Below are 12,252 nucleotides of genomic sequence, written 5' to 3'. Positions count from 1 at the left end.
ACATCAATAACATATTACTAAACACTGCAGAATATTTTTTCCTAATATTTTACAGCCCTTTAATGAAAGATTAGAACTTTTAGAAACTTGTTTTGCAGGCGCAAAGATTTTTCCCCTGCAGGGCTTTTTTGCTACATATTTAGGTTCTCATAGAGCATTCTATGGATTCTAGACAGCTGGCAATTTTGTCGAAGTGGAAAAAAACATAGATTTTGAACAACAGTTATAAAAAAAGAGGAAAACTTCACAAGTACAAGTACCAAGTGTGACAGGGCCCTTTAAGAAAATATTTAAGTATCCAGAGATGATTAAAATTTTTTAGAGCTTGTCTTGTTGATAAAGTTTGAAGATTACGTATTCAAATAAGGCTTAAACTCTTACATACTGAGCACTAATATAATGATCCACAGAGATTTACACTGGTGATCTCCCATTGGTGGTTACAGGAACAAAGGTCAGAACCACACTAATTTAAGGTTAGCTACTTATTTACTTAAAACAATTTGATATTATGGCTGTAAATTCTGAAAAATCAGACACAGTTTTACCTAGAATCCAACAGAATTATGAAAAATCCAAAGCAAACATGATTAAGAGTAGACTCCAAACATGCTATGCCAAACAAACAAAAAAAAACCCCCACCACCCTGCTGTAATCTGCATGCGATTTCTCCTCATAAAATTATTAAACTATATGAACTGCAGATACTACATTCTTTCAAGTTAATGGTTAGTATTGTTAAATGACTAATAATCTACAAATTTTAAAGGAACATCAACTCAATTCGGACTACACTGGTATTTGTGCAGTGCATACCAAAACAAGCTGTTCTTTAATATGCTCTGTAGGACTGAAAAAGATCTGCAGTGTCACACAAGCTATTTCACCTACATAAATAATTTATTCCTCTGCATTGCTCATATTTACCCATTTTAACCTACAGCTTTTACAATTTTGCATACAGTACAAATAGATCTTACATCTTCAGATACATTTCACAATCAAATACATGCTACAAACACCATTTGCTAAAAACAACCCGCAGCATCTTTAGCTTTAAAAAAAAAAAAAAAGGAAAAAAGGTGAAAGAACAAATACCCTTATCCTTCCAACTGCTCGGCTGACTGTCCATCTCTCCACAAACGATCTACCCTCCAGCTGTGATTATCAATTATGCATACCAAGAGGACAGCTGCAAGAGAAGAAATCCACAGCCCAGGATGGGAAACATGGGCTTCCCCAGCAGCGTCTGCAGTCTGCTGCTGCACTGGTGCTGCAGGAGGCCGGTCAGCTGACGGCGCGGGGTGTGGAGCACGACTGACGCAGTGCGAGTGTAACCAGGCTGCTAATGCTCCGGCACCAAGACTAAAATGCAATCCCCAACTGGTGCAGCCATTTGCTTCTTCCTGCTTGCCAACAGAACCGAAAAGACGCAAGGCAGAGGAAGAAACCACCGGCACGAAGGAAGCCGGCTTCTGCCTGCAGAGCAGCGCCAGTGCATTGGAAATGCCAGCGCAGCAAGGCTCAGCGCAGGCGAACAAAAGCCGAATCGCCCTAAGCAGCTTTTCAGAACGGATGGAGCTAAAAGTAGTCACCAGACAAGCTTTCAACAGATTGCTTTTCAAACACTGGTTAAAACACGTTCATAAATCTCCTGGATATACGCCTTCCCCGAATTTTTTTAAACAAATGTCTGACTGTCCAGCAGACTAACAGAGACATCTTTGTAACACACCTCTCCCTTTAAAAAAAAGGTTGAAGGAAAACAGAATAGGACCCTTTCTGTGCCTGTAACAAAAGCAAGAGGCTCCTGAGGAACACAAGAAGTCTTTTTGCTGGTATCTTTAGTCCTTATGAACTGCTCAGCCATATTTATTCATCTTAACGGAGGTTTGAGAAGAACAGTCCTCTCGCCCGCTACCTAATTCCTACAACCAAACACCTTCCCCTTTTTTATTTTACATCAGTATCCTTTGTTGTCAGCTGCAGACCTGACAATTAAATGCTCCCTTCATTTAAATAAAAACAGGAACCTGAAAGTTTACACTACTAACATACAGAAAGTAACATACAGGAAGTATTGTACAGACATGAGACAAGCATAAACTAGAAACTCACAATCTGAAAGAGAAGAGCTGTGAGAATGATGTCGTTCTGTGTTCCATCCCTGCTCAAAAAAATATGACTAGTCTTCTAGTCTGGAGTCTCTTAATATCTGGGGCTGACAATAAAATGCTAAAAACTCTCCTGCATTGCTCCAAAACCTCTTAAAAATTTGATACACCATCTTCTGAAGAACTAGAAAAGGACATTCACACATTTCCACAAAAATACTATAGACTGGCTGGGATGGAGATTCTGATTCGGTCCTTAAATAGACAGTTTTACTTTTCATTAAAACAGACAATCTCACATGGAGAAAGACTACCACAAAGTTACCTGAAAGCCCTTGTTATTTCTTCAACTGCTACTTAAATTTAAGGCCTCCTTTGACAGCAAGACCAGTTACATATATTTTTAACTTACACAAAGATATGCATTTCATTCACAATTTCAACAGGTAAATCAAAACACATACTATAGGAGGGAAGTGGGAAGTATGTACTCAAATATAGCGTAAGAAAATTTGAAAAGTCGCACTATACAAAAAAAGTACAAAACATGTCTGAAAATCTGCTTCTGTCTTTGAGCTGAAATTCTTACGATCAACTGGAAACCACCAAAATCTGTGATTCTCCCCCCACATTTGTCTGGATGACTGCATTGTCACTAAATTAGTCAAAAACTTCTTTCAGGAAGTTCTTCCCTCTAATTATCAAATTTCTAAAGATACACAATTAAAGCCTTTTCATTTCTTCTTCACATTCTTTATGTTACATACTTAAAGTAACACATTTATGCAACGCATTCCTAACCAGACATTTTGTTGTAGCCACACATGCAGCAGATCAGCAGCAGCCAAACATGGTCAAACACGCAGCCCAGCCATGAGAATGGCTGCGTTACCAGTCCCTATCCTCCCATCTCCAACGAGCCACTAACTCCCTCCACAGGAGTTTCTCCCTGCCCTCAAGATCCTCCTCTTTGCATACTCAACGTTCACTCTACCACTCCATGCAAATGATACCTAAAATGAAGTCTGTATCCCTCTGTACTCACAGCTCTTATTTCAGGCGAGATACACCCATGTAACCCTATTCTACATATAAACTCAGTACCAGCGCTGTCAACAAACTTCTGCAAGAGCTTTATTGTTTCATCAGGGAAATTGCATGCCTGTTTCTACACCAACGTTTAAACAAAAACTATCCAACTAACAGGCTACTTACAAGATGGTATTATCAAGTCACCCAGACAACTAAAACACACACAATCAATTCTAAACATGTTCTACTGAACGCACCTACGTTCAAAGAGGCTGCATGCTTGCAGGGTGAGTACTTTACTCACTGCACAGTCATCAAATCACCCTGAGCAGATGGACTGACAACAGCAGTTTTGCACCGAAGAGCGTTCCTGACTTCCCACAGAAGAGCCTTTCGATGACTACCTAATTCTGCTCTTGCCTGAAGCCTCATTCAATGCTGGCCGCCTATCTGTGCTTCTGGGAGAGCTAATAACTTATCACAAATGCTCCATTTTCTCCATAATTTTGCCACTCTGTAAGTAACAAAAGCCTTGCTCTGTTAGTGGCCTTAGCTATACAAGCCTTTGCCTCTCAATAGGGGCGTCATGAGAGCTCTAATGAAACACAGCAGGTCTAGGTCTTTCCTTCAGAAAAATTTCACTCAAGGGTGTTTGGACTTTTTTTTTCCTCACTCCTCCTACTCCTCTGCAAATTCTCCACCCTGGAACAGAAGTCTCCATTTATTATTATTTACCTGGTAGCGTAAAAGACGACCTGAACAAGATCAAAGAATCTACGAATACAATCACATGAAATTAAATCAAGATTTTATGTTGAATTAAGTTATATTTTACAAATAATCTGCTCCTGAAAGAAACTCCAGAGACATTCCAAGGTATTTTTCCCCCAGTGAGAAACAACAAACAAAACCAAACCAAACACTTCCCACCTGCTGAATGGCTCTATTTAACTAACTACAAATACGGAAACTAACAGAAATGAACCAAATGGGTACAGTACTGGTGTAAGGCACCGTTTCTAACTTCTTTTAAGCTTCACGTAACTGTAATGACCTCGTTTGCTGTTACAGAACCACAGGAAGTATTTTATTTCTGCCCCCATGATTCAGGAGTAAAAAGAAAAGCTTCATCATTACTACCACTCAGCCACCCTCTCAAAGCACATTTCCCACTTGGACTTCACCTTTGAATTTGCCCCCTCAGGAAAATCCAGGAAATGTAAGATATTAGTAATTAGCTGCATTTCTGTAATTCAATTACAGAGTGCCCTGGAGCATATATGAAAACAAGATATCTGTAAACCTGTCAGATTTAATCTGAAATGAATGTCTACAGAGCCTGATGTTCAAAAGAACCATGAAACAAGGGTGTCCTGTGAAACCGACTGCCTTGATAGTAAAGACCTCAATGCCATTTTCAAATATTATTGTAATGCTCAACATGAATATATTGAGAGATTTAAACTGCCAATGTGGTTGCATTTTGGTACACAACTTTCTGTCGTGGCCAGAGGTTTACATTTTGGGGGGTTCTACAATATACTTTGATTTTGTAAATCAGTAATACAAAATCCTCCACATCCCACCGATCAAAAAAAGATTTATGGAAAGCATGGTTTTCTAGCCTATTTGGGAGAATTAATGATCTCTATCCAAAAGTAAAGAAGGGGTTATCAGTGAAGAAAGTCTGTACAACATAAGGGCTAAGACACATCATATGTATATTTAGTTTTTAACTCTAAGAATATTAAACTAATTTCAGTAGTTCAGAGTTTCCCCAAACCTGGGATGCAATCCTCTGAAAGGCACAGTGTATGGGAGTTACAGCTCATTTACAAACAGTAGATGGCATCAAAGCCCTCTTTTATACGCACGCCTTAAAAGATGACTTCCTCCCTCCCTGCTGCACTGTCATGATGTGCACGCACCCCACAGCCCAAGCCGGGGCAGAAGCTGTGGGACAGGTCAGCAGCATCTGAACGATCAGGGAACATCCACGCTGAAGTCACATCTTAATATGCAGTATTTTTATGGAGATCAGAAACTTATATTTTGAAGTCTGGTTAGAGTGAAGCAGCAGGATTATCTGCTAGGAAGCCAAATACCGCACGTACTGAGAACTGGAAGGGGAAAAAAAGAAGGATTACTGTATCCAAGACAGTAGGCATTGCTGGTGTTGCCGGGGGGTACTTGCTGTTGAAGTTGTTATAAATAAGAGCTTCTTACAAGGAGAGGGGTTTCTTTACAGTTAACTATAGTTCTGAATTTGTTTTGGTTTGGGTTTTTTTGGTTTTATTTGTTTGTTCTTTAAATCTGTGCAGCTATGAAGTACAAGGTCCCTGTGGTCTGGTACCATTACAAAATAAAACAGGTTGCCCAAGGGTCTGCCGGGCAGCATTAAACAAACCCCATTCTACCCACGAGGCTGTTCAAAGCTTTACATTTGCTTTATTGGAGTGGTGGAATTTAAAAAAAAAAAAAAAAAACAAAAAAAAACCTGCAACCCTTTTATAGTTTGTTAGCTCCCTGCAGCCCACTGGGACTGGTGGAAGTCACACTTTCAGGTACACATAGATATGTTGGCATTTAGGTTAGCTTTCATTAAGGTTAAATTAAGGTTCTTGAACGCTTACTTAAGTGCACCAGGTAAGGCAGTTCAGATTAATGTTTTAACAAGCATCAGTCATACAATCAGACCAACTGATTTCCAGAAGTCTTGAGGCACAGTAAAATCTATTTCAGTTCCACTGATGGGAAAACAGAAAAAAAACCCTATACAAATAAAGGTAGACTTAGAAGGCCAAACACATGCACTTCTCAGCCTTGTGATAAATTATCCCTCCTTTCTGAGAGTGTGGAAGACAAGTGTATGTGTTAGTTCTTTGATGCTACTTCGACATTGTGCTTAAGAAGTATGATATTAAAAGCAAACAACTGATTTTGTTCATGCCTTGTCATTCGACTCTTCAGGCAGGTCTCAGAAGTCCAGTTCTGTATTTTATAATGCAGCAGAAGTGAGCAAAAAAGTAAACAGCACAGATTTGGGCGGGGGGGAATAGAAAAAATGGACCACATTTTTGAGTTAGTATTCTCATCTATTTAGCTTTAAGAAAGTGTGCCTCCAGAGTAAAGCAAAAAAATATATTTTTCTTCCCAAACAACACAGCATGTCAAAAAGTAAAATTGCAACGCTTTACAGAGTGAGCAAAACACCACTGACAGAAAGACTGCAGACAGTTCCCCAGTTTCCCACACTCCCAGCCCAGCCCTGTGCCTGGCCCGTCTCCGACCCCTCAACCGACAGCAATGCTGGACAGATGCATGCCCTGTCCCAGCACTGTGCTACCAGATGGCAGAACGAAGACACCGTTCAACTCTCTCCTCTCCTGCCATGGCAAATGGTTTTATGTGCAGCTTCTCCGGCAGTTTCCCATAGACAGAAGAGCAGCAGCTGCGTCCTTGTCAGACCCAAAGTAAGAGTCTTTCTTCCCAAGGCAGCATTTGCCACCCCCAGTCCGCTACATCCATGCAATGATTAAAGACCGCTCGGCAAAGGCTTCCTGTTAAAACAGCTAACAAAAAAGCTAGTATACTAAGTGTAATGTTCAGGTTTTTTTAAAGCAGTCTGATCTCTAAACAATTAACTCTTTGACATGAAGTGTAAGATACACAGCAGCTTTTCTCTAGACAGTCCTACATGCTGGAAGCCTGAGCACAAGGAGCGAAAGACACAGTGTTTTAACAGTGCAGGTATCACTGAAATTTCATCAGAAAGGAAATGGGAAACTCTCTCCTTTCGGCCTACCTGTATGTACTGAAGAGGTAGGACAGGAGGAATGGCAACTATCATGCAAAATTAAACATAAAAACTACATCTTCTACCTTATTTTCCAAACCCTATTTCAGTTGCACTAACACCCTGATGTTCCCTCAACATACATCTGTTATTCCCTTCCAAAATACATTTGATGCAATAGACATACGTTAGGAATGTAGTATTTTATGAACTGTAGACTGCAGCTGCTGCACAAATATACTACTGCCGAGTCAAACTAACATTTCGTTTTCTATTTAGAACAGAGTCATTGTGCTTTCTGCAGTAGCTGTTTTTAGCGGGAATGCTTCCGGTGCAAGACTTCTGTAGCAGCAGAGTACTGTGATATCAAAAAGCAAAGTACTCCTCTAGTCTAGGAGAGCTGGAACTCCATGAGGCATTCAGTTTAAAGAACAGAACCCAACACAACGATGGTCTTATCCTTCCCTCAACTTTGTGCTACTTTAACTACACATTACCAGAAGAAAAATTAACAACACAAGTGCAAGTCCCACCTGAAAAGAAAAATGGAAATTAGTATCTGTGCTGTGTATAAACCAATTTTAATGTTTGCAGGATACTCAACTTCTTAATGGCCACTTCCCTAGTAACCTGAATACTAAACTCCCTCATGTGTACTATTTATTTTAAACTACTGGCCTTGATCTAATGCAAGCTGCAAGTCACATGAGTGGAGATGCACAGGTTCTTTTCCAGATTCCAGACAGATACAGTAGCAGCAAGTGTATTTTCCTAAGTTTCAAAGTCTGATGTCTGAACTGTGTATGAAAAGAAAGAAATGCCTCTTCAAATCACGTACACACAGCAGACTGAAACACCATCCTTGGCCTACTATCACATACTAAGAGCAAGTTTGGAAGGCCACCTCATGCCCAGTCTGTAGACAACCACAGAAGAGCTTGCAGCGAGTAGTGACTTATTTCTGTATGAACAGATCACCAGCAGGAGAACTGAAGGAGAAAACTGGAGACAGTGAGTCCATCCCTGATAAGCAGAAAAAAAAAAAAAAGGACTAAAGCAATCAACATATGAAAAAGGTAAAAGTGAAGGCACTAACATTTTGTTACCCTTGGCCTATATAGAGAAGTTTACAGAAAGTGATTTAAAAAGATTAAGTCATGACATGCTTAAGTTTAGCTAAAGAATTATGCAGATTAGTGAACTGCAAGACAGCATACACAGATTACCTGAAGATTTATTCAGCTTTGCTGAAAATACAGCAGTAGGTTTTTCTTTTTCTTTAACAGAAGCAGCTTCTTGCTCAGCTTCCTTCTCAAAAGCTTCTGGTTTTACTACACTGACTATCTCTTTTTCAACAGATAAAGGTGAGGTATCTGTGGCCGATAAGGACGTCATGGATACTTCAGGCACTTCTCTGTCCACAGCCTCCAAGGACTTTTTCAAGGCATTAGTATCTTCCTCAGCTTTTACTTCTACAGTCTTTATAGACAGATCACAGGGTAGCTCTGGGCAAGGCAACTGCCTCTTCTCACCTTGGATCACCTTACTGGTCTCTTCACTTTCATCTTTGTGCATTACTTCTCTGTCAGTGGCTTCTGCCACAAACTCAGGAGCTGTTTTAGGATGAGCTAACATCACAAAGTCTTCTTCCACTGGGACCGGGGAAGACTCCATGGGTGAGAGCGCTTTGTTGTCTGCTGGTTTTGGTTCCGTAGCAACAGATACATCAGCTGAATAAGCCATAGCATTCAGCTCTTCCATTTGAAGAGGTATCTTCTCTGCCTTGCCTATTTTTGTAGGTGTTGGCTCAGACGGCAGAGCAGCAATGATTTTGGAAGAGTCCAGTTCGGGTTGGAAAGACTCCAGATAAGGCTTGCCCGTGGCAGCTACTGAATCCACCAGTCGTTCCTCATGTTCATCATCAGTTACAATATTCTCAGTCGATTTACTTTTTAAGATGAGAGATGGATCTTCGCTCACTCTCTCAGTAAAGTCAGGTATCACCTGGCTATTAAACAAGTCAGATTTTCCAAACTGCGGAGACAGTTTTTCAACAAGTTCCTTGTGTTCAGGCATATCCTGAGAAATGCATTCTGTTATCGGTGTCTTTGAATAATCTGTAAAGGATGGAGAAGCAGATTCACCAGAGACCTTTGTTTCCTTAATTAAGTCACATGCAATAGATATATATGGAGTCTCTATATCTTCAGGACTGGCGCTGCTCTCATGATCAGGTTTTTTAAATGCTAATGCCTCTTTTGCTTCTTGGGCCTGTGTCAGTGGTACATTCACTGCCTCTTGGAATAAGGGAGGTTTTTCAGTCTCTTCTTTTACATTCTCATAATTAGCAGTAGGAATAAATGTTTCTAATGGGGAAGCTTCGAGCTGCACAGCAGATGCTTCTGCACTGGCAGTCCCAGTGCTCAGTGGTGCTTCCATAACAATATCTGGCAATATTGGTGATGGAGCTGCTTCCGACCCTTCGAATGAGGGACAGAGTTGTGTGGCGGGTTTCAGAGTCTCTTGTACTGACTCAGAGGTTTGAACTAAATCAATCTTTGTTTCATAAGCAAGTTTTGTACATGCCGCATCATGCATTTCACTTTCATATGCTTCTTGTACTAGATCAGGAGTAAGACCTTCAGGCATATTTGCTGCAGTGTCAGATGGCACTGTTGATATACTTTCTGTTTTAGCATAGTCAGCTTCCTGACCTTCCTGCTTGCCAACTGCTTGAGTGCTAAAATCACCTTGTTCTGTGCTCGTCTGAGCTTTCATTTCTGCAATTTTTTTCTCGTCATCGGTTCTATTTTCTGAAGCGCCTTCTTCTAGTGGAGAAAGAGATTTGACTTTGTTACCATCAGGACTTATAGAAGATTCAAATTTAGTACAAGTGATGTAAGTCTGCAAAGGTTCTTTTACAGCTTCTGGGGAACTTGGGAAAGAGCGATCTTCAGTGCTGCCTTCACTCTCTCTTTCATAATCCTTCTGCACATTCAGCTTATCTACACCATATCTCTCATCTAAACTGCTTTCTAATTTGGCATCTATCTTACTTCCAACATCCTCTCTCACGCTGCTCAATCCATGACTAGCACCTTTTACTTCCCATATTGGCTCGTATGGTTTGAAGTCTGCATATTCTTCCCTCCTAACAGGGTCTTCTTTCAATGCCCCTTTTTCACCATGATCACCACCTCTGTATTTGTCTTTGTTATAAAAGAGATCTTCCTCGTTTTTCTCAAACAAATCTTGAGGAGTTTCTGGAGACATTTTCAGCTGCTGCACAGGCATTTTCTCCAGATTAGGTAATTCTTTAGGGCCCTCTAGCTGTGTTTCTTCTTTAGCTTGAGAGAAAATGGCTGCTTCTGCTTTAGCAAATGGGGATTCCGAGTATTTAATCTCTGAAATGTCTTTTTCACTCCCCTCTGCAAGAAACGGATTTCTTGCATTTTCCATAGTTTCTTTATAAACCTCACTTGCATTTTCTTTGTAAATGCCTCTTGCAGGTAATCCATCTGAGAGTGTATCAAAGGCTGCGTGCTCTTTAAAGGGATCAGCTGAGATAGGAGAGAAGGAGGGAAGAGAAGGAGCAGTATCAAGCGGGACTGCAGTAAAATCCTCTTGACCAAGCGACTTAGTGCTACCTGGCTGCTCCTGCAAGTCCATAACTTTTTCTGTGACCGTGGACAGAAAGGAAAGTTAGAGAATGCAAGTGCTCTTACAGTCAATGCAAACTTTCATGACAGGTTCACATGATGTTAGTTATCAAGAGGTTCTTCCAAGTTCTATCATAAATACTATTAGCCATTAAAACAAAGTATCAGTTAAAGTATGCTATTCTATTTCACCTCTTCTAGCAGAGAAGTATGCAAGAGGCTACAGAAGCAGCAACTTTATGCAGCGCAAAGATCATAGTAAAGCTGAAGATGCCAGACAAGTACAGAGCATCCAAGTACAGCAGGCAATATTAACAAAGTGAGAGAGGGAGGGTGGGGTGGCAAGGTGAGACAGAGAGAGGGTATGTGTGTAAGCTTGTGCATACCAGTAAGAAGTCTTTTTTGACGCTTTTTTTTAAATGGGAATTTGGTGGACAGTGTAGCTAACAAAAAACACTAAATAAATACTACAGGTACAAATTTTACTTATATAAGATATTGCAGAAAGTTACTATGGATTAAATCTTTCTGCTAAATCAGTAAAGCAACTATGCTTTGATGTGTTAACCTGTTAATAGTATCAACTTCTCTCCTACATCAAGGGTCCAAGAATTCACAGATGGCTGTAGCTTGTTTATAAAACAGTTTACCATGTAAAGAAATGAATGCGTATTAAAATCTTGAACGGATCAACTGAAAAGTCAAAACTGAAAAATGTGATAGAGGCTATTCTTGGACCCATGCTGACTTTTAGTAAAGGTAGACTAATTAGAAAGAGTTAATGAGATCAGATCAGAAATGCAGGATGTATTCAGACAAAGGTGAGCAGAAAGAACTTGCCTGCAGAGGAGTGCATCAGAGGCGCAGATGTAGCAGGAAGAGCAAAAAGGGTCTCATCTGAAAAACAAACAAATAACCTCAGCAGAAATAAAGGCTAGGTTCAAGAGGGGATAAAGCACACAAGTAGTCAGTTCCCAGTAAATAAAACAGATCTATAGCCAACATCTACACCCACAAAGAACCACAGAACTAGATACAAGCCAGTTAATTTGGGAGAGACAATGCTCAGAATTCTCCATTTACAATGGGATCTTCATGGAGGCAACTGAGGGCTCTCCACCCTCCAAGCCAGGGACCAATCTTAGGATAAGATACACCACAGTAGCTACTCTTTATTTTCGTTCTCCAAACTTCCACACTACCAAGCAGCTATGGTGTCTCCAGCACTGGAAAAAACACCTGCCATTGACACCGACACACTGTCCTTAATCAGCTCACTTTGTCAGAGGGTCTCCTAACACCGACTAACTTGTGTGAGAACAGCAGTGATAAGGAGACTCAACCAGAAATTGTGAAAAGTTAAAATGACTGAAGAAAGCTTTGAAACTCCCCACAAACAAATCACTGATCAGGCATGCTGGTACTGATCAAACTGGTAACAGTCTATTCTACTCTATTCTACTATTTGCTTTATGTTTATGTCTTTACTATTTTTGTTGTGTTATAATGTAGACAAGCATCCAAATGAAGGAATTATTTTTAAAGCCTTCTTTGGCATGATCCAAGGGGCATATTTTGCTTTGCTGAATTTGTTTTAATCCTCATATTTCACAAGACAATCCCAGCTCTCCAATTTCCATTCAAAGAACT

General features: G+C 40.3%; 1 protein-coding gene across 3 annotated transcripts in view; it reads right to left on the bottom strand.

Moving 5' to 3' along the window:
- Positions 1 to 11,497, bottom strand: part of RTN4 (reticulon 4) — a 30,795-nt gene extending 19,298 nt beyond the window's left edge. The window contains exons 1-2 of one of the 3 annotated variants that reach the window (XM_009575303.1): positions 11,443 to 11,497; positions 8,170 to 10,620 (exon numbers count right to left, since the gene is read on the bottom strand). In XM_009575303.1, coding sequence (XP_009573598.1) covers positions 8,170 to 10,620; positions 11,443 to 11,458 — 2,467 coding nt within the window. In that variant the 5' untranslated portion in view covers positions 11,459 to 11,497. Of the gene's footprint in view, positions 1 to 1,099; positions 1,284 to 8,169; positions 10,621 to 11,442 lie in introns of those variants that run through there. The other 2 variants (XM_009575302.1, XM_009575304.1) reach the window with 2 other exon arrangements.
- Positions 11,498 to 12,252: the final 755 nt, after the last annotated feature.

This window comes from Fulmarus glacialis, unplaced genomic scaffold, assembly GCF_000690835.1.
Source record: "Fulmarus glacialis isolate BGI_N327 unplaced genomic scaffold, ASM69083v1 scaffold20093, whole genome shotgun sequence".
Taxonomy (NCBI): Eukaryota; Metazoa; Chordata; class Aves; order Procellariiformes; family Procellariidae; genus Fulmarus; species Fulmarus glacialis.
The sequence above is the reverse complement of the archived record's forward strand: the minus strand, read 5'-3'. Positions and strand labels throughout refer to the sequence as shown.